The 25,011-nt window shown below is 50.1% G+C and overlaps 1 protein-coding gene across 7 annotated transcripts in view; it reads right to left on the bottom strand.

The window, feature by feature from the left end:
* The window catches only part of Lig1 (DNA ligase 1), a 33,516-nt gene that overhangs the window by 6,261 nt on the left and 2,244 nt on the right, over nucleotides 1-25,011 (bottom strand). For 5 of the 7 annotated variants that reach the window (XR_013089364.1, XM_076839706.1, XM_076839708.1 and 2 more), the window contains exons 2-21: nucleotides 22,558-22,614; nucleotides 21,304-21,393; nucleotides 18,554-18,689; nucleotides 17,990-18,116; nucleotides 15,530-15,640; nucleotides 12,023-12,130; nucleotides 11,187-11,321; nucleotides 10,869-10,944; nucleotides 9,133-9,213; nucleotides 8,864-8,920; nucleotides 7,996-8,168; nucleotides 7,102-7,268; nucleotides 6,809-6,885; nucleotides 6,273-6,364; nucleotides 5,984-6,083; nucleotides 5,073-5,158; nucleotides 4,298-4,413; nucleotides 3,109-3,204; nucleotides 1,331-1,441; nucleotides 775-846 (exon numbers count right to left, since the gene is read on the bottom strand). Coding sequence is in view for 6 of the 7 variants with exons in the window: in XM_076839706.1 (XP_076695821.1) it covers nucleotides 775-846; nucleotides 1,331-1,441; nucleotides 3,109-3,204; nucleotides 4,298-4,413; nucleotides 5,073-5,158; nucleotides 5,984-6,083; nucleotides 6,273-6,364; nucleotides 6,809-6,885; nucleotides 7,102-7,268; nucleotides 7,996-8,168; nucleotides 8,864-8,920; nucleotides 9,133-9,213; nucleotides 10,869-10,944; nucleotides 11,187-11,321; nucleotides 12,023-12,130; nucleotides 15,530-15,640; nucleotides 17,990-18,116; nucleotides 18,554-18,689; nucleotides 21,304-21,393; nucleotides 22,558-22,574 (2,028 nt within the window). In the remaining variant the exon portion in view is untranslated. The remainder of the gene's footprint in view (nucleotides 1-774; nucleotides 847-1,330; nucleotides 1,442-3,108; nucleotides 3,205-4,297; nucleotides 4,414-5,072; nucleotides 5,159-5,983; nucleotides 6,084-6,272; nucleotides 6,365-6,808; nucleotides 6,886-7,101; nucleotides 7,269-7,995; nucleotides 8,169-8,863; nucleotides 8,921-9,132; nucleotides 9,214-10,868; nucleotides 10,945-11,186; nucleotides 11,322-12,022; nucleotides 12,131-15,529; nucleotides 15,641-17,989; nucleotides 18,117-18,553; nucleotides 18,690-21,303; nucleotides 21,394-22,557; nucleotides 22,615-25,011) is intronic. The other 2 variants (XM_076839710.1, XM_076839711.1) reach the window with 2 other exon arrangements.

Below are 25,011 nucleotides of genomic sequence, written 5' to 3'. Positions count from 1 at the left end.
AGAGAATGATTCTCCCCTCCCAGGTCAGGGCGAGAATGCTTCCTGCCTCAACCCCTAGAGGCTTAATGGACACCTAAAGCAATCGTCTTCAGACTTCTCAGTCTCGGGACCCCTTACACCTTTAAAAAAGCATTGAGAACTCACTACAAAGAGTTTTTTTTTTTTCCTTTTTAATGTGGGTTATATCTCTTGATATCGATCATTTTAGAAATTAAAAATGGGAAATTAAAATAATAGTAATCCATTTAAAGAATAAATCCAATATGCTCATCAGAATAGCACTTTTTTCTTGTTGCTGCAGTGCTGGGGACTGAGTCTAGGGCCTCGCATGTGTCAGGCAAGTGCTGTAACACTGACCCACACTCCCTGATCCCAAACAGTACATTGTATAAAACACACCTCTGTTTAAAAACAGAAACAAAAAACAAAGAGACAAAGAAAAAAAAAGTGAGAAGAGGGGTGTTGCCTGGCGTTTTTCAGCTTCTTTACTGTCTGGCTTTTCGTATCTGCCTATGGCACTCTGATGGCTTCAATGTCAGTCTGGGCGACAAACATGGAGAAATCTGCTCCCCACAAATGGAGAGCCATAGGACTCACAGACCCCCCTCAAAGGGGCTGGGGACCCCAGGGGTCCTGGAATCACATATTCAAAGCACTGCCTGAGCATGGTCTCCCAGCTAAGTGAGTGCAGAATAAGCAATAGAAGCCACCCTGCCAGCCCCAAGCCTACCCCCACCCCAGCCCTTGGCTGCTCCAGCCACAGGTGGAACTCACCTCTCCGTTGAGGTAGATGAGGTCAAAGGCATACAGACACACCTGCACCTGGATCTCCGAGGGGTCTACCTCCTGGTTGGGGCAGAACAGAGACGATGAGTGGGCAAGGTGAGACAGGCAGGCCGCGTCCCTTCCCACTGGCCAGGACACACCAGTCACCTACACTCTCCCCTTCCCCCTGCTGCAGCTGCACCTGAGAAGGCAGGTCCTGAGTCAAGATGGCTCTTAGCAAACCCCAGCAGCCTCATTTCCCTTCACGTTTGCTCTCCCAGTCTCCTCTGTAGCTAATGGTGGTGACATAAGACAATTCTGACCATTCTGTGGTAAAGGGAAAGCCTGGGGGACTTCCAGGACAGATCTACTTTCATTCTAAAACAAGTAAGATACAGAAAAAGGGTCTTTCCCCTCTTCCTAACTGGGATGCTGGGGTAGAACATGATGGCTAGAACTACAGCAGTGACTTTACCAAAGGCTAACAGGACTGCATTCAGCCCCCTCAGGACAGTGACATTGTGAGGAGGGGCCATGACAGGTGGCGGGGGCAGGCTGATGCTACCTTGCGTTTGCGAGTGGTGAGCACTTGGAATGGCTGAATTTGCTTCTTTTCTCGGTCCCAAGCCACAGCTTCCGTGTCCAGGATGAAGGACGTGACTGATGGGAGTTTAATCTGAGGAGTGAAGGAAGATTCAGGACTTGTGAGACACAGGAGATGAGTTCAAGAAACAGACACAGGGAAACAAATGGCCTTTCGTTCCATAGCACTCCACCAACTGCTGCCAACCTGAGACATGAACACTGGCCCCTTCTGACTTCCCACTGAGCAGAACTAACTTCTCTAAGACTATGGAGTCCTGCAAACTGGATGCCCAGGAGCCTGTCATCTCCCATTTCCTATCACTCAATCCCTAGGAATCTGTGACTTCCCCTGAAATCTAAGTCACCTCTTCCTACTTCTCTGCCCTGTCCTGGGGGTCCCCTCCTGCACCCCATCAATCTACTCTCCTTGCAGCAGGCAAGGGATTGTGGCAAACCCTGAATCGGATCATCATTCAACCCTGCTGTGGGGATTCTCCTCCATCATCCCTGGTTCTCCCCAGCACACCTGGCCCATGGGCCAGAACATCAGCCTCTCCAGTTCTCAAATGGGCTGTGCCTGTCCCACCATGCTCTCTGCACAGGCTGGTCCCTCTGGGATGCCTGCCCCCACCCTTCTCCTGTCCAGCCCGTGGCATTCCTGGGAAGCCTTCTTCTCCCTTGGTAACAACTCCAGGGGGTGCCTTTCATCTGCACGCTGGGACTGTGTGACCAGTCTGTTTCTTACACCAGCTCACAGCATGCTGGATCTTTTCTTCAGAGCTTTGATCTCCCTATGGAATCACAGAGCCAAAGCACAGACCCTGACAAAGGTCTGCCCGCCTGCCTGTGAGGACAGAAGCTTGGGCCAGGGCCCATCCATGCTACACCTGGGCTCAGCAAGGGCCTGGTGCAGAGCAGGCCCCTAGTAACACCTGCTGAGTGAGCAAGAGGCCAGATACAGATGGCCATGGACTGCACAATGCCATTGTTGGGAAGCTCCAGAGGCAAAGCCAGCCTGGGAGACAGAAGCACCATGGGGGCTGCCTCTGGCAGAGGGGCAGGCCCAGACACCAAGCCTCGAGGAAACCCTTTGGCTGATGAGATGTGGCCACGTTTTCTACACTGACTGCAATGCTGGTCACATGGGTGTATGCGTGTTGACATACACCAGGAAACATCGCCCGGTGCTTAGCACTGAGACTCCACTGGGTACGTGGAGGTGCCACTGCCTTTGCTGCCTGTAACAGGCAGCATCCCCAACCGTGCTTTCTGCTCACTGAAGAAACAACTTCCTCTTTGATCAGAGACAGGCGAGGGGAGGTGCTCCTCAATAGGGGGGCTGCCGAGACAAGCTTCAGATGTCCTCTGGGTGCAGAGGTCCCCCTGCTTCCAGGCCCAGCACTGCCACATCTCTGGGCTCACAATCTGAGACTCCAGGCTGAGCTCCAGGCCGGCTCCAGGCTGGCTTGCTGCCCACTCCTCCCAAGCCTCCCCGTCTTCCTGTTGGAGAAACAGGCTGCAGAGCTCCTGTTCCCAGACCTCTGCTGCATTAGGGTAGCCATGGCACCCAGTGCTAGCCAGTGGTGGGGGAAGAGTCCCATGAAGTAACAACCTTCTCAGGGGAGTAGCAGAGGCTGAACCCCTTCTGTCTGGAAGTGTAACAGTTATTGGGGAGAGACCCCCAGGTCCTGCTGGCCTGCATGGGCCCAGGGCTCTGCATCACCCCTGCAGCCCTACAGAGCATAGGTGGGTACCCACCTTGGGGATGCGGCTGATGATGTCGGGGTACTTTCCCGTGTTATCTTCTTGATTCCTGCTGAAAATCTTCACCTCCCCGCCTTCCAGAAGGTGAATCTGCCATCAAGGGGTGAGAAGAGAAACCTCAGCCCAGCCCAGCCCAGCCCAGCCCAGCCCACGCAGCCCCTCTCTTCTCCTCACACCCCACATCCCCGGCAGAGGTTCAGCAGCTCTGAGGAGCAAAGATGCAGACCTGAGCGAATCGTCTCCTTGGCACCTCCTGCCCATGTCACCACCCCCAGTCCTACCCTGCTGCTGCAGGCACGTCTCCCTGGCTGCGAGTGCACACACTGGTCTGAAGATCATTATGCCCGCCCCCTGGTTTCTGTTCTATTTTTTAATTTGGTACTAGGGATTGAATCCAGGGTGCTTAACTACTGAGCCACATCCCAGCCCTTGTTATATTCTATTTAGGGACTACAGCCTTGCTAAATTGCTGAGCCTGGCTTTGAACTTGTGATCCTCCTGCCTCAATCCCCTGAGCCACTGGGATTACAGGCATGTGCCACAGCGCCTGGCCCCTGGTTTCTACTGTTGGTTATTTATTTTAAGTCACCACCCCATGCAGGGCTACACAAAGCCATCTCACAAGTGTTGGCTCATCAGGTAGTAGTTATGTATTTAAAATCACAACACCTCTGTAAGTTATTCTTGATTTCTCAATGTTACTTGTAAGATCTACCTGTCACACTGTGTCTATGGAATCTCCTGCTCATAACAGCCTCAGCGTTCCATAGACATCACCTGCCTCGCATGCCCCACACCCTCATGTGGTGAACACAGAAATGGACCCAGACCCCACCAGGACAGGAGAGCCATGACACACCCACACTGAAAGCCAGGACCAATGGCACCCGTGGGTCACAGGACACGCACATATCAGAGCACTAAGGGTCACATAGGAACCTCCAGGATGTCCTCATACATAGCATCCCCAAGCGGAGCAGGTATCATGGACCTTCCCCTATCGCAGGTCAGGACTTGTATGGACTACCCTCCGACAAGCTAGTGTGTGCTGGGGGTTACCACACCCACTGCGGAGGGAAAACCAGAGCCCAAAGGCAAGCAAGGCACAGGCAGCTCACAAGAGGCTGGCTCTGTGCTCAAGCCAGGTGCTTCCTTTCAGAGCCAGGGCTGTGCCCACCCCTACCTGTGCCCTCTGCCCGTCATACTTGTACTCGCAGGTGAAGGCTGCCTCCTCAAAGCGTTTCAGGACCTCGCTGACGCCCCGAGTGGGATGCGCCAACATCGGTTTCAGGGGAACCCCTGGGAGGGGGGGAGAGCGTGTTAGGGAAGTCTGGGGCAGAGGAAGGGCGGGGAGTTCCTGAATCAGAGTGGGTGGGGGGAGGTGGCCAAATGCCCAGGATTGTTTTCCCCTGAGTGCTGCAGAAGAAACAAAGCTTCCACATTTCTGAAGGGCCCCCACTTGAGATGGTACCTGTCAGTCTCCCTGGCAATTGGGAAAGGTGACTAGAAAGCAAACAGAACACGTGCCCAATGTCTGGCCACAGCCTTAAAAGCAACGTAGCTGCCTCCCCTCCATCTGGCATGAAGACGTGATAACTCACACCTGTCAGAGCACCAATCTCAGGATGGCAGAGGGACACAATAGAAGGATCCTGGGGCTCTGGATGACCCCAGGAGCACAGCCAGGTACCCTCCCTGGCCACCTGCCTTGTTCTAGACACTCATGTGTGGGACAGATTCTATCTGGACAACCCACTGTCTTCTGGGCTACCTTAGTAGCTTTACCACACACGGGCTATCCAGAAGGGGAGGCAAGAAGGGGGTCTCAGGACGAGGGAGCAGGACTGAGTCCTGGTGGGGACAAAGGGAACTCTAGGTCTTCAGTAGACACCTGGCAGGGCCCCTTGCACCCCTTGCAGGGTGGGCTGCAGCCAGCCTCCAGGGCCTGTGGGTGGTACCTGGGCTCAGCCTGCAGTGTTCCGGGAGATGCTCCAGGCCATGTTCCAGCAGCACAGGGACAATTCGGTCCAGGTCAGGCACCTCACTGGGGTAGGGTGAGAACAGTATGGAGGAGTCTTTCTAGAACCTGCACAACTTGAAAACTGTGCTGTGTGGCTGCACATGCTGCAGGCAGGGCCTCAGCCCTGCTCAGACCTGAGATCAAGAACATTTCTGCCCATCTCTATGACCATGTCCCGGCTTCCCTGCCACCTTGTGTCCTCCCTCAGTCACTAAAGTCACCATCTCCCTTTGTCACCTCCCACCCGCTCTGTGAAGCTGGCAATTCTCTACACAGCTGCACAGGGAGACCAATCAAATTAAACCCAGCTTCTCAGGACCAGGCGCCACCTGCAAAGACCCTGACTTCAATGGTCAGGGCCTGAGCTCACAAGTTGGTGGAGCCAGTGCCTGACCAGGAGAGATCAGGGCTTTGGTCACAGCCATACACCCAGCCCCAGGGCCATGGCCAAGAGTGAGTGTCCTGGGAGCGTGTGTGGAACTGTTTATAGCCTTCCTGCCTGACACAATCACTGTTTTGCTTTCACTTGCCCTAGGCCAGCTGCTGGCTGAGGTCCCTCCACATGGCTCGCTCTGGGGCCTCACCATCATGTTCTGTGACAATCACAACCTCTCAATCCAGGTCAGTCTCCAGCCACCCCCCCCCCCCCAGGTCTTTCAGGACCTTTTCAGTGAAGCGTGGCCAGAACTCAGGCCTCCTAACACCTGCTGTCCTCACTCCAGGTCAGCATCTCAGTATCCCTGGTCACCACCCTTCACATTTGCCACCTTCCTGATCTTCATCACCTATCCCCATCATCACTTCTTGCTCTCTGGGACTCCTGCTGCACCCAAGGCCCCTGGATCTCACCAGAACGTCTGCTTCAGAATCAGGCATTGCTCCTCCAGCCACGTCTTCCTGGCCTCTGCTGTCCTGCCCTTCCCAGCATCCACCACAGCAGGGGGATATTCTAGGAAAACAACAGACAGCGGTTTACTGCTAGGTGAGGAATGCAGGTGCAGGCGCCTGGGCACTCTTCTAAGGTGAGAAGGGGCTGGAGCTGTGGGGGCTGTGAGGGTCGGGTGGGGCACAGGCTTCTGAGGAGAAGGAAGACCACTGATACCAGCAATGGGCAGGAAGAGGAGCCAATGGAGCTCACCTTGGCCTGGGGGTGTGAGGCTCACAGCCTGGGCAAGGGCGGCCAGCACTGACTGCTCTGCGAGTCCAAGGCGCAACCGCCCACTCAGGGACCTGGAAAGAGGCCAGCAGGGTGTGCAATGGCCGGTTCCCTCCCAATCTAGCGTGCCTATTTCTACCTCCTTGGCTGGAAGCTGGCTTAACCCCCACGCCTACATCCCCTGTCCACGGGAGCAAGGAAACCAGGGTTGTCCTGGGAGAACACTTGGCACAATTTTGCTCCTCACAGCAAACTCATGGCTCTGTGCTCACGGCCCCATCAGGCCAGGGGAGATGTCACTGATCAACCAGGGCAGGCCTGGCCAAGAACCCAAGGTCCTTTTCCAGCAGTACCACAGAAGGAAGGGGGCAGTCTGTGAGAGAAAACCTGGGCTGCTCTCCTATGCCCTCAGGGTCTGGCTCTTGTTCCAGCTTTTCCCACCTAAAGAAGTCCACAAGCTGCCAGGCCTCCCACCTTCACCTGCCAGGTGCATGGCCCCCTCGGCCCTACCCGCTCACCTGGCAATGAACCGGGCTTCCGAGTGGCGGCAGGCCACAAAGAGGCCTTTGATGATGTCCATCTTCTTGGCCATGGACTGGAGCAGGTGGGGAAAGATGAGAGTGCCTGGTGGTCACGGGGGAATCCCTGTCCTCCCCATTCCACAGCCTCTGGCTGTCCTCCCTCTCCACCTCCCTCTCCGCCCAGCAGTGTGTCCTCAGCCCTAGACTCCAGCAGCAGGAGCCTTCCAGTCACCCGCTTGGCCTGAGGTGCCCGGATGTCCTGCACAGGGTGAGCCACCTGCCCCACTCACAGCACTGCCGGCCAGCCGGGCAATGTCGCGGAATTTGGCGAAGACCCCGGAGGTGGTAAGGGGTGGTGGCGGCAGCATGAGCCTCTGGGTGCTGCGGCTGCTCTCAGCCACAAGCCCCACGTCGCCCTTCTCGGCCACCTCGGCCCGCACAGTCTCCAGCTGCCGACCTTGGAGGGGAGAAGGCAGGCAATGCTGAGGGGACACATGTCCACACAGCTGCCACTGCTGGTGGCAGGATGTGTCCTCTGGCTCCACATGCTGGGCAAGTTCCTGGACACCCCCATGGCAATGTCCCGCTCACTGGTGGGGAAAGCTCTTGAAACTTCTGTCTCCGTCATGTCAGGGTAAGAAGCCCGAGATCTGCTCACAGCAAAGGCCAGCAGCTGGGTGCACCAGGCCTAGTCAGGGACGACTGAGTGGGCAGCCTGTGTGCAGATGGCGGGAGGAGCCCCCAGGGAAGAGACAAGGGACCCCATCTCTAGTTGGCACCATGTCTCATGGCAGCAAACATGAGCCTTTTGCTTTTTGTCAAGTGTCTTTTGATGTCACCAATTTGTATGTGGGACATCCCTTAGTCTTATTGTCCAGAGTTGGGCCCCAAGGACACCCCTAGAGGTAAGAGGAGGCTAGGAGGATGGAGACGCCAATCATCATGACAGATGACCAACAACCCGGTCCCAGAGACCCTGTGGCACAGCCTTCCTAGTCTGCACTGAATGCAAAGATGAGGCTACCTACAATCCCACCCTTCAAAGGTGATATGGGGACCGGGCCCCTCTCAAGGTCCTCCCTTCCCAGCTTCACCTTCAACTCCCATCAGCCCTCATGTCCTTCTGCCCTTCCCACGTCTCCCTCTGAGCTCCTCTCCTGTTGGTCCCTCCACAATCCCCTCACCTGTGGCCTGGGCCACTGCTTTAAGGAGGACGCTGTCCCCAATGCCAAGCTCCAGGCCCTGCTGGGGTGGCCCAAGGCGGTTGAGACTGAGATAGAGGACAGGGAGGAGGTCTGGAGGTGACAGGGCCACTACGGAGCGTAGCAAGTTGCTCAGCGTCTCCACCATCCGGAGCCTGGAGGAGGGGACAGGGTCACACTTGCCTCTTCAAGGTCAAGGAAAGCATGGGAGGGTTCGGGGATGTATCAGAAAGAACAGGAAAAGCTGAGAGAAGCCGCTGTGTGAGCTGAAGCCACCAGCACCACCCCAAGTAGCTGCTGGAGGAGCAACTTGGCTGACAGTGACAGTGATGACGAGGGTGGCAAGCACACCCAGAGTAAAAGCCTCCCTTGCACAGAGGGCACTAGGGCTGGCACTAGGGTGTCCCCAGGCCTGGGGGCTCTGTGAGAGAAATGCCCTCACTATATAACCGAGACCCAACTTCCTTCCACTAACCATGAGGCATGGAAGCAAGAATGAAGTCACTTTTGGTGACTTAAGTCCATTGAAAATGGCCAGTTTCAGCCGTTTCTGTCCCAAGGTAGAGCATGTTTCCCAACCTCACAACTCTGAGCTGGTCCTATATCTTGCTCTGACAATAGAATGAGGCAGAAATGCTACCATGTGTCTCCAGAGGCCGGGCCTCAAGAGGACCTGGAGGTGCCCTGTGACAGGCTTGTGCGCCCATGTCACATATGTGAGGGAGAGAAGAGAGGGCAGAGAAGTGGGCAGCAGGAGGCAGTGTCCACTGTCATACAGGGGACAGCTGATGAGCTATCCATTGGCCACTGCCCCACTCAGGTCACTGCCCCACCCAGGCCTGATAATTACCGAGCAGAAACCTCCTCAATCTTCTCGAATGTGCGGGCCACAGCCAGATAAGGGACCCTGGAAGGAAGAGAGGTGAGAGCCGCTGAGATGGCCCCAGGTGCTTCAGCACCGCCCCCTCACTCGCCAACACAGGGGCATGAAGCTGTTCTGCTCACTGCCCACTGTCCCCTTCCACACTGCCGACTGTGCCCCAGGACAGGAGGGAGAATGGCCAGTCCTCCACGAGGCCCTGGTTGGAGACCCCACAGTCTAGGAAGGCAAAGCCTCACTTCTGGCCTGGTTTCCAGCAGGCATCCTCAATAGGGTGGTAGTTGTTCTTGGCAGGATTGTAGCTAGTCGGATCCAGTGGTCTGTGGGGGCAAAAAGGAGACTGAACCGGATGGACTTCTGAGCCAGAGACGCCAATCCTCCAACGAGTGTTTCCTAAGAGCCAACTAGGTGCCCGGCAGGCTGGGCCCTAAGGGCAGTAACCCTGCACCCTTCTGCCTCTTAATTCCGTCTCCTGCTACTGCCCCTTCTGCCTATTCTCCTCCAGGCACAGGGCTCCTCACTGCCCATAGACATCCACAGCTGTCACCTCAGGACCTCTGCACCTGCGTTCACTCTGCCTGGAACCTTCTTCCCCTTGGCTCACTCCCTCATCTCCTTCAGGTCTTTTACACAAATTTCACATTCCCCAGCAGGACCCTTTGGACCTCTCCACTGACCCTTGTGGCCACTCCTCCCAGCTGCTTCCCCTGGTCCTTCCCTTCCCTTCTTCACAGACTTATCGTCATGGGACACACTTTGCTCACTTGCTATTTATACCCTGCTATTATCTGGGTCTCGAACGTCCCCCAAAGGCTTGCTGGAAGCTTGATGCCCAGTATTCAATGTGCTGAGATGCACTCCTGGAAGTGACTGGACCTCAAGGGCAGAGCAGCACTAGCCCCCAAGGGAAAGAGCACATATCCTCAGTGCTGGGGACACACACTGGTGCTGGCTCTGACACAGGGAGGAGGGAAGAGCAAGCATCTGGCTTCGCTGAGCAGGTGAGAGAGGAGGAGCCCAAGGGCACCCTGCTGGGCAGAGTGGGCTGGGGCAGTGCTCTAGGCAGGGGCCTGCACATTCAGAAGCAGGGAGAGTTGGCGGGAATGCGGTGCTGGGGGAGCAAGGAGAAGCCTGGCCCTGTCTGGAGCCAGAAATGTGGCCCAGGGAATCTTCAAGGGCCGGAAGGAACCCAGTGCTTATGCTGGGTGCTGGGGAACCACAGAGGGGTTCTGAGCCGGCAAGGATGGGGTCTGATCTTGGTACTTGATAGGGTATTTATCTGTCCACCCTCCAACTGATCATTCAACAAATCTTCCATGAAGCCTCCTATCTATGAGGTATCACAGATGGGCCTAGGTATCTTCTTTTCCAAGAATTAACAATTACAATGCCGTGATTGCTTAACCCTTCATTGTCCTAATGAAGGCATTAAGGGGTCCAAGAGGGAGGGATGGCTATCTATGGTCTAACTCCATTCACAGGCCACCAAGATAGCAGAGGAAACCTGCCTGCTGCTACAAAGGCACCCTCCAAATACACCGAGTCCAGTGCAACTGAAACAGAGGGGAAAGCAGGAGACAGAGGTGGGGGTCCAAGGGATTAGATCTTTTTTTCCTGGGGACACCATGAAGCCATGTGAGGCAGGGTCAATTACAGGTATCACAAAGATGCTCCCAGGCCCTGTGGGGGTCAAACTGAGGATGGCAAACTGGAGGCTGGAGGTCAGAGAAGAGGCTGGGCAGGGTGGGCCCACTCCACCCTCAACTCTTTTTTGAGCCTGTGAGCTAAGAATGGCTTTGCAAAGGGTGCCACATGTGGCCAGCAAAGCCCAAGATATCTATTACCTAAGGATCTTCAGAGAAGAAAAACAACTGCCAAGCTCTGCAAGAGGAGGAAGCGGAGCCAAGCATGGGCCATGGAATGGAAAAGAGGGAACGTGCCTAGGAGAGGTTGGTGAGACCGAACGCCAACTCACCCCTTGGCCTCGTCCTTTCCCAGAGCACTCGACTCCTCTTCTTTCACTTCTATTTTGACCGCCGGCTTCCGGGGGGCTAGGAATGAAGGCAGGAACAATAGGTCTTTTCTCCTGATGGCCCCCACCTCCCATCTTTCTGCACCCAGCATCACTCTGACATTTGGGGTACTTACTCAGGGTAGCAATCACTCAGAGCAATGGGTGATAAGCCAAGAGACGAGTCAGACTTTTTAAACAGATAGGACCCTCAGAGGGACAGACAGACACACCCACCTCCTGCCTGCACAGTCCAGGGACAAGAGGGGAAGAGACACTCACTGAAGAAACTGCTGAGCGTCCTGGGGGCTCTGGGAGGAGGCTTGCTCTGGTCCTCTTCCTGTGGCTCCTGCCGGCTGACTGCTTTGGGTGCCTCAGGTGCCGCAGTGCCTTCTGTCTTTGCTGGAGTCTCTGCTTCTAAGAAAAAGAGAGCAGAAGACAATACCCACTGTATCCACCTGTTTCCACTTCCATTGCCCTTTGACCCCCAGGTTATTCTGCCTGGTGGGGAAATGTAGCGAATTCTTCCACTTTCCCTTCCACAGCCCAGGCTCTGAGCCTCTGGGGCCTGGTGTTACTCCTTAGTGCTGACCACTGCAATCAAAGCAGTTAGCCTGAAATCAGAGGCCCAGGATGGCAGCAAAAAGAAATCATAACAGTATTGGAAGAAAAGATTCTCCCTTCTCCTGCAGTTGCAGGAAATCCTATTTGGTGTGGCATCTCTAAAACTGTCCCTACAGTGCTGTCTCTAATGTGGGGCTCAGGGACACTGGCTGCAAGAGCTATCCCATAGCCTGTGGAGTGAGCCCAACTTCTAGACCCAGCTTATATGGCCCACTGAATAAATCATTGCTCAATGAATCCATTTAATTGGCACCTATGACCCCTAAAAGCTGTTAATACTGGTGACTGGCTCTTTCCTCTTTTCCCACAGGTCTGGGGAAAACTAAAGATTAAAAAAAAAAAGCCCAATGATCATAATAATGCATCTGATTCTCCCAGATCTTGCATATACACAACAAACTGAAGAATCCACACCTTGAGTAAATTAACCAACCCTCAGACTCCAACCCCAAAATCAGAGCGATGGGCCTGGGGGAAGAGGATGAAGAACTCACTAGGGGGCTTTGGAGGGTCAGGGGGTGTGCTGGGGTGCTCGCCTTCAGCTTCTTCCTTTGGCTTTACTACTTCAGCCTCTGTGGGACTTTCTCTTGGAGTGTCTGCTTCTGATGGATGACACATAGAAAAGTCAGATAGCAAAACTCGACTCTGATGACCCAGGTGCTCCACTCAAGACACTCTGTTCCACTGCTTGGTCTTCTACCAATCAAGTGCAGCCGCCCTCCACGCCTGTGGGTTCTGCATCTGTGAATTCAACTAATAAAAATATTTTCAAAAAGTGCATCTATACTGGGGCCTGGGGTTGTAGCTCAGTGATACAGCGCTTGCCTAGAACACGTAAGACGTTCTATCCTCGGCACTTCATAAAAATATAAATAAATAAAATGAAGTTGTAAAAAAAATTTTAAAAAAGTGCATCTATACTGAATATGTACTAACTTATTTTTCTGGTCACTGTTGCCTGAGAATCCAGTGTCAAGTGTTTCCACGATGTTTACGTGATGCTAGGCATATGAACAATCTTGAGATGATTTACACTGTATGATAAGAAGGGTGCAGGTCAGGGGTAATACTGTGCCATTTTACGTAAGGGACTTGAGCACCCTGGATTTTGGTGTCTGCGGGTTTCCTGTAACCAGTACCCAAGACACCAAGGGAAGACTGGGTCTGCAAAGTGTGGGGAGTTGTCAGGGCCTGCTCCTGGTCAACCATGAGCTGCAGGGACTTCTGAGGAAATCCAATCTCAATGTTCACCTTTGCAGTTGAAAAACAAATGCAAGTATTTTCTCATAAACTATTTCTTGAGAATTACCTCAAAATAGAATTTAAAAGGGTTCAAAATGCATATGATAGCTTGTGATACACAAAAAGTAAAATTTTTGAAAACTGACAAAAAAGGCATACCTCTAAGATAACATAAAAACTGCAAACTGGGAAAAATATGCCTTAACAGAAAGGTTACTGACCTTCCATCCCTGGACACCCACAATGGTCAAAACTGCCTAATTTACAATAAAATTTATTACTGACTAGAAAATGCCGATAGAAAATCCAATTTCCACCAAATTCGGATATCCAAATTCTTGGAGAATCTGAGCACAATAAAGAAATGAAACCCTGGCTGTGGCGAAGGCTGCAACTGGTGGAGCCTACTCCAGATCCCCAGTGGTCAACAGGCAGGTCTTCACTGCTGCTTCTATGTGGAGGGAACTTCCTGAGGAGCAGCAGGCAGTTCCCATTCCCAGAGGAAACCCAGCGACACCTGCTGGATGCTCTAGGAACTACTAGCTTGGCCTCTTTCAGTTTTCAGTATCATTAGTTGGTCCAATGTTATCAGGGGTTCTGCATCCTGGATTTAATGAACCAGAGATCAAAAATACTTGAGAAAAATTCTATGTGCTTCATAGAAGAAATATATTCAATCAACAAACTATATAAAAAAATATTCAAAGATAGCCATGGTGGCACACACTGGTAATCCCAGCAGCTCTGGAGGCTGAGGTAGGAGGACCATGAGTTCAAAGCTAGCCTCAGCAAAAAGCCAGGCGCTGAGTGAGACCCTGTCTCTAAATAAAATACAAAATAGGACTGGGGATATGGCTAAGTGGTCAAGCGCCTGTGAGTTCAATTTCGTACAAAAAAAAAAAAACCTCAACATCTCTAGCAATTAGAGAAATGCAAATAAAAACTATATTAAGATTTCATCTCACTCCAGAATGGCAATCATCAAGAATACAGGAAACAATAAAAGTTGGTGAGGATGTGAGGAAAAAGGTACACTCATACATTGCTGGTGGAACTGCAAATTGGTACAACCACTATGGAAAGCAGTATGGAGATTCCTCAGAAAACTCAAAACGGAACTACCTTTTGACCCAGCTATCCCATTCCTCGGTTTGTACCCAAAGGACTTAAAATCAGCACACTATAGTGATGCAGCCATATCAATGTTTATAGCAACTCAATTCACAATAGCTAAACTATGGAACTAAACTAGGTATCCTGCAATAGATGAACGGATAAAGAAAATGTGATACAGTGAAATATTACTCAGCCTTAAAGAAGAATGAAATTATGGCATTTGCTGGTAAATGGATGGAGTTGAAGAATATCATGCTAAGAGAAATAAGCCAATCTCAAAAAACCAAAGGCTGATTGTTTTCTCTAATATGTGGATGCTAATTCACAACAAGAGGGTCACTATAGAAGAACAGTGTTATCTTAGATTAGGTAAAGGGGAGCAAAGTGAAGGAAGGGGAGGGGACCTGGGGATAGAAAGGATGCTAGAACAAAACAGACAGTATTACTTTATATACATACATACATATACATACACACTTGTATGTTCAACAACAAAATATATATGAACATAAATTCATGTATATATATATATAAACACACACCCATAAATGCACTCTACTGTCATGTATAACTACTAAAAACAATTAAAAAATTTAAAAAGTACTGTGTCTGTGCTCGACATGTACAGACATTTTTCTTATTGTCATTTCCTAAAAAGCAGTGTAACAACTATTTATACAGCATTTACATTGTATCTGGTATGTAGGTCCTATGCAAAGGCCACACCATTTTATGTAAGAGGCTTGTACATTTGCAGATTTTGGTACCCAAGGGGGTTCCAGGAACCAACCTTCTCAGATATGAAGGGTCAACTGTGTGAGATCATATTCCTCTCAATGAAAATGCATCTCTGCACATTTGGGTCTTTGCTGGTTGCTATTATAAAAATCAAACTAGCCAGGTGTGGTGGTATACACTTACAATCCAAGGAACTCAGGAGTCTTAGGCAAGAGGAACACAAATTCAAGGTCAGCCTCTACAACTTGGTGAGACCTTACCTCAAAATAAAAAGGCTGGGGATGTGGCTCGAGTCTTGAGTTCAATTCCCAGTCACAACAACAACAACAACAACAACAACAACAAAATCAAGTACTGTGCAGAGACCAACGTGGGATAGGAAATGAGGATAGTTTTATACTATACTCCGGTCTGAGATGCTGTATAGTAGCCAGGGTACCTCCTATTAGTAATGACTGCAGTTAAAAAGAAAATACAGTGTTTTATTTCAACGGTGTTTATATCTTAGTAGTTGTTCAGACATCCACTGAATAAATGGAACTCCTTAGGGACTGCCCAAGGGGCAATATCTTAAAATTACTGAGAAACTAAGGGCACTGTGAACCAAGAAAGTTTGGGAACCTCTACTTTATGGTAAAATGTTCAAGGAAAAAGAAATATTTCCCATAAAATTAATATTAGAACACTAGACAACAATGGAAACTATGAATGAATTAGTACTGAGTTAACAGGACCAAACAGTATTCCAAATGATTCTTAGAGCAATGTTCTTGTGCTGTGTGAAATTCCGACTGACATGCTTGGATTCCTGAACACAGGCACCAAATCAGTGACTTTCTAGAGTCCTCCCTGCCCTCCAGACCCCACCATGCGTGTGAGCAGACACACCCACACAGTGCTCTCACCTCCTGGGACCTCACCTTCCTCTGCCTTCCTCCTCTTGGCTTCTCTTTCCATGTCTTCACTCTGCTCTTCCAGGACATCTTGCATTGACCGTTTCGGGAGCTGCTTCCGAGCTGGGAAGGCAGAGCGCTCAGTGTGGCTGAACTTGCTGGCCTGTCTCTACCTTTGAGGGATCACATCCCACTGACAGGGCTCTGGGAAGGGTCTGGATCCCTTCCCTTCTGCACTTGCCCACAGCCACTGCCCTAGTGCAGGCCTCACCCTTCCAGTCCTTGAACAGGTCCCTTGGACTCTCTGTGCTTCCCTCTCCAGCACTTGGAAATGATCCCAACAAGTAAACAGACTCAGATGACATGCTTGGCTTGGTACCTGACTCCAACAGGTGCTCTCAGCACCCCACCCGCCATCTCCATATGTTCCAAATGGCTTTTTGGAAACTCAGAAGTCCAGAAATGGCAGGGAATCCACAGGCCATGGGTGTGGCCTTGCCCCAGTGACTGATGGGAACTGGTACATGACCACCCAGCTCCCTGAACCTGGGGGTGACTCTGAAGCCCACATATATGCTGTTCCCGGGTGTCACACAGAATTAAGCTCCAGTTGTCTACCACAGTAACCGACCTAGTAACACAGGTCCAGTGGCTGCTGACCTTCCCAGTCATCCCTGTGGATGGCCCCTCCCCAAGAAACACCTTGCACTTGAACATCGCCTCAGCGCTACAGAGGCTGCTTCTGTAGGACCCCAAACACATACAACTCGCGGTGAAGCACTCACTCAAAGGCAGCCACAGGTGTCTTCAAGTTCAGGGCCCATCTAGACCACTGCATCAGCTCCTCCCTGGTCTCCCAGTCCCCAAGGTCTCCTTCATACAGAAGGACCTTCATCAGCCATGCCAGTGCTGCTCCTCCCTGCTCAGGACCCTGCCAGATCCCACTCTCCATTTTCCCAGGATAGGATCTCCTGATGTCCACTCACCCTCCCGAGTCTTTCCTCCTGACCTCACTCCTCTGCACCACACACTCTGCTTTCTCTTACGGATAAACCTGTGATGTTCCAAACATCAGGCCTGGGAAGCCAGGCCTTCCCACGTGCAGATTCCTGTCTGTAACATTCTCCACCTGCCTTTTCTCAGCACGGCCAGCCCTATCCCAACCGCTAAGACTCAGCTCAGCTGTCGCCTCCTCTGGGCCAGCTGAATTCTGAGCTCCCAGCATGCCCTTTGCTACAGCACTATCCAGGGAGATGGTCAATGAACATACGTGACCTTAAACTTCAGAGCAGCCATTTAAAAAAAAAAACAAAACAAAACAGGTAAATGCCGCAGTCTGGCTGGGCACAATTCAGGAGCCCAGCCATCGGCTGTGGCTCTCAACAGGTAAACTTGGTTTCACCACTTATTTTACTAAACTCAGTACATTCAAAATACAATCCCAACATGTGCAATAATAGACTATCAACATTCTTTTTTTAAGCTAAGTTTTCAAAACTGGATGCCTTGATTGCACATCACAACTTGGACACAAAACTTAGCAGAAATACTTATCTGATTTTAGGTTTCATAAAATTTATAGTGGCAACAGTAGATCCACACATCCAAGTTGTTGCTAAAACACTGCAAAGTCTTCACTAACTTATCCTAGAATAGCTGATTATCCCTTATCCAAAATGCTTGGGACCAGAGGCGCCTCAGATTTGAGTTTTCATCTTTTACTATTTGCATAAACTTTACCTGTTGAACTGATTTGATGCTCAAATGTTTCTGATTTCACAGAATTTGAATTTTGGTTTAGGGATACTTGATTCATACTGGCTTCCAAACGTTAATCTAATCAAAATGGCTCAACATTACACTTCAGCCCTTTGGTCACCCTGCCCTCACTCCAGTGCACAGCAGGCCACAGGCCCAGCAGGCTCAAGCTTCCTGCGTCAGGTATGCATCTCTCCTTTCCTTCCCCTCCCCTCAGGACAAGGGCGCCCTTCCTCAGGCTGGCTGTGCAGACCTCCTCCATCTTCCACGCCAAGCCCTCAATCCTGCGCTCCCCATGCAGGCACCCCAGACCCCAGTAGCCCCAAGGACCTGCCAATGCATGCTCTTCCCTCCTCCTTTCCCAGCTGACTCCTCTTTGCCCTTCTGGGCACAGCGTGGTCAACCCGTCTTCTAGAAGTCTCCCTGAGCTCTGCAGCTTTCATCACTGCACATGACCAACGTCCACTGAGAGCTCCTGTGGGCAGGACCGGGTCCCAGCACTTTATACTACTAACCTCTAACCCCTGGACTCTTGTGCCATCACCTTTAGATCAAGTGACTAAGGCTCGGTGAAGGTAAGTCACTGCTCAAGGTCATGCTGTGCTTTTACCACAGTGCTGAGATCAGGGCGTGCTAAAAGAAGGATGGCTGCCTGGCACAGAAACCCCAACGGGGAGATAGCAGCTGAAAGGGCAGGGGCCCAGATGTCCTTACCCGTGAGACGCTTTGGGATCCCCGATGGGGAGGTGTCTGCAAGGGAGGTGTTGGAGACGGAGGGGCTATTCCCAGAAGACAGGGCAGGACTGGGAGGAGAGCCTTGGGGGGAGTCTTGCACAGGCTTCTGGGAAGGAAAAGAAAAAGTTCTAGATGAGGGGAGGCAGGAGGGACAACCTGGTGATCTCAGCTCCCAACATCTGAGAGCAGCTGGGGCTGTGCCTACCTTCCTTCCTGGCCCACAGTTCTGGCCACAGTCCAGGCACCTGTCCCACCTGGGCCATCTCTCCATTTGCTCACATAGCTTTTTGGTGCCAGATTCTCCCCACCAAAAACCCATTAACAATGCTATTTAAGCAGTAGAATTTGCCGTTCAGCTTTGCACAGATGGCCCAAACTGAATCCACATCTCCAGCCTCCTTCCCGCTGGCTGGTCACGAGCCAAAGGACTGCATTTGGTGGCCTGCTGTGCTGACACCCACAGCTCTGTGTTCCAGGGCATAACCAGAGCACCTGCCCTGCTCTAAGGGAACGTCCCAGGTCCACAAGCAAATGGGGACCTACCTGGCCACTGGGTGGGTTGAGGGCTTCATCCTCCTCCTCTCCCTCACTGCTCAGGACCCGGGCCACCTTCCTCCCTGGCCTCTTCACTGGTGAGTCACTCTCAGGCAGCACTCCATTCCGCTCCTTCAGTGCCACTCTGGAAAACAGGGCCATGTGGGCCTTAGACAGTGTGGCAGCACTACCCTCAAAGTTCTAGCTGCCTCACTGTACTTCTCCTTTCTGCCTTCCAAGCTCTCAGGGGACACTTTCTAGGTGCCTCCTTGGCACACACTCCCTCCCTATCATCCACTCACCCCTCTGTCCCAGGACTCCAGAGGCCCCTTAGTGCCCGCCTGTGGTGAGCCAGCCACAAGCTGTGTGTGAGCTGTGAGCATTTTGAGCACACAAAGCAGATAGGACTGATGATGCTGCTCTGCCTGGGCTGTGCACATAGGTGTCGCGCACTCTGCCTTTGATCATCACACAGCACGAGAGATGGGTGTGGCCTTCCAAGATGCTGACAGCAAGACCTCACAAAGCTAGACTCAACCCCCTGAAACCTGACCCTTTGCCTCATTTGAATGGCTTCTTCCCAATAAAACCTGGGTTTGAGGCATGCTCTTTCTTTCTTGCCTGCCTCCCCCTTTGGGAGCTGCGGCTGAGGAGTGTTCAATGAACCCAAAGAAAAGGTACTTTCTGTGTGTGTGTCCCCAAATTCACTTAGAGTCACCCTGACCAGTTTAGTCATGTCATGACACCTGCCCTGTGACGGGCCATACTGAGAGGCAAGGGAAGGGATGGCTTTCAACATCCCCTGGAAGATAGTCTCTCTTACTCAACACAAGCCCCTGAGTTTCTGCAAGGCTCATGGCCACCCAACCAAGGACTCTCCCCAGCTACCCCTGCAGCTAGGTATGGGAAAGTGACAAGTTCTGACGAATAGGATACAGGTGGCACAGCGGAGGCAACCAACTTGCTCCTTATTGCCAGCCCACTACTCTGCTACACCCCGGAATTGACCTGCCCACTCACTGACAATGCAGATGAGGGTAGCGGCCTGAGCCCTTAGGACAGCCTGGGGTACTGGGCCACCCACCTGCTCTACACTGCCCACAGCTCAGGGTCTCCTACAAGAGAAGGGTAACATGTACTTTAGTCACTCATAGTGACTCTGGTTAGTGTTAAAGCAGCCCAACCTCCCTGACATGCTCCAGATCTGTGAAGGTGACAGACACGGTTCACCACAATGCAGGGGCCATGCATGCTGATGGAGGTCATGCAGGCACTAAGAACATGGCCTTTGCCTCCAAGCTTCTGCACACAGAGCTCACAGACTGAACAGAGAGCCCAGCATTTATACCGCCAAGTCCCTGCTTACCATTGTGGACATTCACTTTATGGAACACTGTGTCAAAGAATGCTGTAGATTCATATGCAATGCCAAGAGACCTCTCTATGGCTTTTTTAATGAGGGAAAAAATAAAATCAGCTGTGAGCCCATGAGAGGGATGGTCATCCATCTTGTTCACCACTGAACTCACAGGGTCTAGAACACACTAGATACTCAATAGTTATTTTCTGAACAGTGAATGAGGAAATGTAAAGAAAAATTAGTGTTTGCCAATAATACGCAAGCAGTATGCATATACAATAGCCCTACTTTGATATTTTAAAACATACTAAAGGCATTTGCATTGCCGCCAATCTATTACAACAGGCATCGTGCCAGCTATTCAAGTGAGCAGACAGTTCCTGTTAGTACGGGGGATGCTTATTCACCCAAGGAGTATTTACTGAATGCCTACTACATGCCAATAACTGTGTCAGATGTATTACCTCAAACTGGGAAGTGAACACTGGAAGAAGTTTAAATTTTTGCTTTGTCTACTTCTCTGAGTTGATGTTTTTATAATTGCCATGTGTAACTCCACATGTGGCTATCTCCTCCCTGTAGCACAGACTTGTTACAACCAATTGCAAACAACCAAAACACCCAGCAGTAGGGGCATGCTTAACAATTTCTGTAGACCGTCAACAAAATGGAGCACAAGTAGAGGGTGAAAGGATTAAGGTGCACCTGTGCTCCTGAGCAGAAAAAACCTCTGTCATGATGCTAACTAAAGGCGCAAGTTAATGAAGTGTACATAGATGCACACAGTATAATTTGGTTTTTCAAATTAAATAAACCAAGTGTGAATATAACTACAGCAATGTGTACATTGAAGGGCCAGATCTGAAAATCCAAGATGTTGGAAAAAATTTCATTACTTGATACTGGCCACTTATTGAGTACCTTTTATGAATGAAGCATCGTTCTACAAAATGCACATCTGTTCACTCATGGAATCCAACAACCTGGTGTAGATTAGATATTCTTTCACAGTGAAGAAATTGGGGCACAGGAAGTAAACCTACCCAGGGTCCTAAATGAGGGACAGGAACTTAAATCTGGCTCAAGTACACGCTCTAGCAAGCTGACTGGCCCAAGGGTGGTCATGTGACCCAGGCAAAGACTTCCCTAAGACCATGACCTTGTAGAAAAGCCTAGTCTAGAATGAAGCCAAGACATGTAGAAACAGAGCCCTGAAGACAACTCTGAGGGCCTGGATCCAGCTGTGCCTGAAATTGGACCTGCCTTATGACTTCCAGCTACATGAGTAAAAAATTTTCCTTTTGGAGTCGGAGATATTTTGAATGAGATTTATAACACTTGCAACCCAGAGAACCATGACCACTGAGGGAAGAGCCCACATCCTGGTCCCTATACATACTTTGGAGGGGGCTCCGTCTCTCTGCTGCTGTTGGTTGTCTCTTTCTCAGGTTTCTTTGCTTTACCCTCTTTTGTGGGGTAGAAAAATGACCTAGAAGAACACAAGGGGGGAAAATGGGAAATGATAACAGCACCAATACCCCTCCTATCTGTGCTGCGCCCTACAACTTCTGATACCCTTTCCAACCCAGCACAGATTTTTTTTTTTTAACCTAAAAAGGAAAGGGAGAAAAAGAAAAGAAAGGAAGGAAGAAAGAAAAGGAAGCAAAGCAAGAGAACATAAAGCAATTGAAGGTGTTGTCAGCCCAGGACCGACTATCCCCAAATTCCTCTTCACATGGAAAAAATGCAACCTGGAATCCATGTGAGCCACTGACTCCCAGATTCTCCAGCAGCTGTCCAGGTCTGGGTCTGTCTAGCATCCATTTCCTGCTTCTGGTAACAGCCCCTCCATTTTCCTCTTGGGATGTCTCTTCCCCCAGAATTCTCTCAGCTCACATGATAAAAGTAGGGCTGACCTTTCACCTACAGCTACACACTGACACATACCCCAGGCTTGGCCAATCATGCATCACATGCCTGTGGCCACAGTGGCTACTCAGGAAACTTGACTATATATTGTTGGAACAGCTGGGAGAGAGAAATTCTCTTTCCTCTGGAATTGTTAATACAGGACAAGCCTGCCTGAGTAACAATATCATCAAAGATTGCAGAGCTGAACAAGAGACAGGGTCCGAGTGACAAAGCTTTGGCAAATGGATCCCATTAAGCCTAAGGCCATTTACTCGAGGTTTCACTTAGTTAAGTCATAAAGTCCCCTTTCTTTCCCAAAACCCACCTGCATTAATTATTATAGGGTTTCTCAGCCTAGCACTACTGCCATTTGAGGCCAGGCCATGTTTCACCACGGGGTTCTCCTATGGGGCTCTCTCCTATGCAGCACAGGATGCTTGGTGCATACTGACTCCAGCCCATGAGGTGCCCGTGCAGACCGCCCACCCCAAGCTGTGATAACCAGACGTTCCCTGGGGGCAGCTGCCTGAGGACCCTTGGGTTAGGGATTCTGCCCTGCAATCAAAAGGAGTTTTGGTTAATACACTCCTATCTCTAATACTCCCTTCCCCATTCTCCCTCCTAGCCAACTCTTGGGAATTACGACATAAAATCTACTTTTGGAGTTTTTCTAAGAAAAGGCCACATCTGGAACAAAAAGCTAGGGGTTTGGGGAACATAAGGGGGATGGCAGGGTCCTTACCTGATACTTCGCTGCATGATGGTCTTTAAATCTCACTTCCTCTTTTTTCAGCTGTTCCTGAAACAGAAATCCGAAGACTTATTGAAGATACTGGTTGTGCAGAAGCCAAAACACAAAAAACCCTTCCTCAGGGGGAAAAAAAAACAAAAGAACAAAACCACTTTCAGAAACAGGCGTCTCCTATTCAAGAAGAAACTCCCATTTTTATGAACCAAAACGGATTTGCTAATAAGATTTATTGGTGAAGAATAAATGTACATCAGAGAAAAAGGGAAGATGCCTCCTTTACCAAATGGAGCCTGTTTCTCAACTAATTCACTGAAGACCTGAGGAGTTTTTTTTCCTTTCTTTGAAAGTTTTCAGGTTAGAGAAAAATTGGGTTTAGGGGTTATGTAAAGCCCTAAATTGACCGTGAAACATAATTTATAAAATTGTACCTACTGGTATACAAAACCCAGCTGTGGAGCAATTTTTAAGACATGTTAATAGAAATGAAGGGCAGGACACCACAGACAGTAAGAAAAGTAGAATGTATAATATGAATTGTAATGCATTCTGCTGACGTATATAACAAATTAGAATTAAAAAATAATAAAAAAGGAAGAATATGTAACATTATATAAACAAAGGAAGAGTGTGTCTTTGATTCTACATGCACAGAACGTGTCTGCTGAGAGAAAGCAATGGGCAATGCTGCGCTCTTAGGGGCCAATCTTGGGGGAAGTCACTGAGGGAGACTGTTTACTGGGTACCCTTTTGTGTGCAAGGCCACCCGAATACATTACAAAATGTCATTTTAAAACTTAAGTATTTCTAAATATAAATCTATTGTTTAATGAAATCGTAAGTCATTAGGGTTTCTATAGAACAACCCTAAAGAAAGGTTCTTAATCTGGTGTCCACAGAATATTCCCATTACACAGGGGTCCAAGAATACAATTCAAGAGGTCTATGAAATTTGATGAAAAATAAATCATAACTTTATTTTTACCAACTTGCAAGTGGAACTGAGCCTTATCAATACTGGCAAATAAAACAAGAAGTAGCAGCAGGATCTCTGGGTGGACAGCTGGAATTATTCTAGCACCCTGGATAACGCTCTGTCGGCACAGTGACACTTGCCTCATGTCTGCCAGTTTCCCACAGCCTCACCCAGTACAGTCCTGGCTCCAGGAACTCAGACTCAGATTTTGGAATCAGAAAACATATTAATTTCTAAACAGGGCTCCTTAAGGCGATTTGGGAAGCAAGAAATGAGCCAAACTCCCTCTAGAACTCTTCACAAAGAAAGGAGATTAGGAATCAGCCACCAAAACCCTGAGGAAAGAGAAAGGCACACTGATGACTCTGATCCCTGCTGAGTGCCTCCCTGCAGGAACTTGCATTATCTTATTCAATCTCCACAACAACCCTAATATCAATGAGGAAACTGAGGTACAGAGAGGTACACGGACTCGACCCAGGCCAAGTACTTTCCACCCAGACCTGCCTTCTCCACAGTTCACCTCTCAACCACAGGCTGAGGTGCAAGGGAGGAAGGAAGAGCTGGCCACTGACCTGGAGGCTAATTCAACATCTGACAAACTGGTTACATTCCCAACCAATACTCAAGTCAGCTCTTACGGAGGTATGATCAGCCCCACTTTCCACATGAAGGTACTGAGGACAGAGGGACAGAACTGGTGCTTCAGCAGGGCCTGGAACCCAGGTGTGGCTGGCTAAGAGCCCAAGCTCCTTCTTCTTTACCCTGGGGATTTTAAAAGTTGGCCTCATATTGCTGGGCTGGTGGGTGACAAGCTGGCCAACTTCACTAGAGGGTTTCCTGTCCTCGCCATCAGAATGGCAACGCCAAGAGAGACATCCACGTGTGGGCCAAAGCTTGTGAGCAGAGTTCCTCTCTTCAGCGCTACCTGTAATGAGAAAAGACTGGAAACTGGTGGGATATTTCATAATAAATGGGATCCCCACCAAGGGGTGGAAGGTAGAGAGGGAGGGTGAAATGCTAGGAAGCAATACTGACCAAACTATATTGTTATATTGGGTGCATATAAAAACATGCAATAACAAATCCCATCAATTTGTACATCTATTTGAACACAATAAAAAATGTAGAAAAAGAAAAAGAAACAGGGGTCCCTGAACACTGATCTAAAAACTGATGAATCCCAGACCCGAATAACTTTTCTACTTTTGGTCTCCCTCACTTCATCCAGGCTCTTCCCTCTGCAAAAAGTAGGAAAGAAAAAGAATTCACAGTCCAAGAAAGGACAGACACATGCAGGGGGAGAAATGAAGAAATGAACAAATAAGTCAATCAATGAACTCAACCAAAACCTCTCAATTCCCAGCTAAGGACTCAGTGCCTGGCATTAGACACCACTTATTCACTGATGTTGACCTTGTCTGTCTCAATTCCTGCTAACCAATACTTTCTGTCACACCCCATTCTCCAGC

Source organism: Callospermophilus lateralis, chromosome 18 (genome assembly GCF_048772815.1).
Source record: "Callospermophilus lateralis isolate mCalLat2 chromosome 18, mCalLat2.hap1, whole genome shotgun sequence".
Lineage (NCBI taxonomy): Eukaryota > Metazoa > Chordata > Mammalia > Rodentia > Sciuridae > Callospermophilus > Callospermophilus lateralis.
Note: the sequence above shows the minus strand (reverse complement) of the source record. Positions and strands in the feature narration are given on the sequence as shown.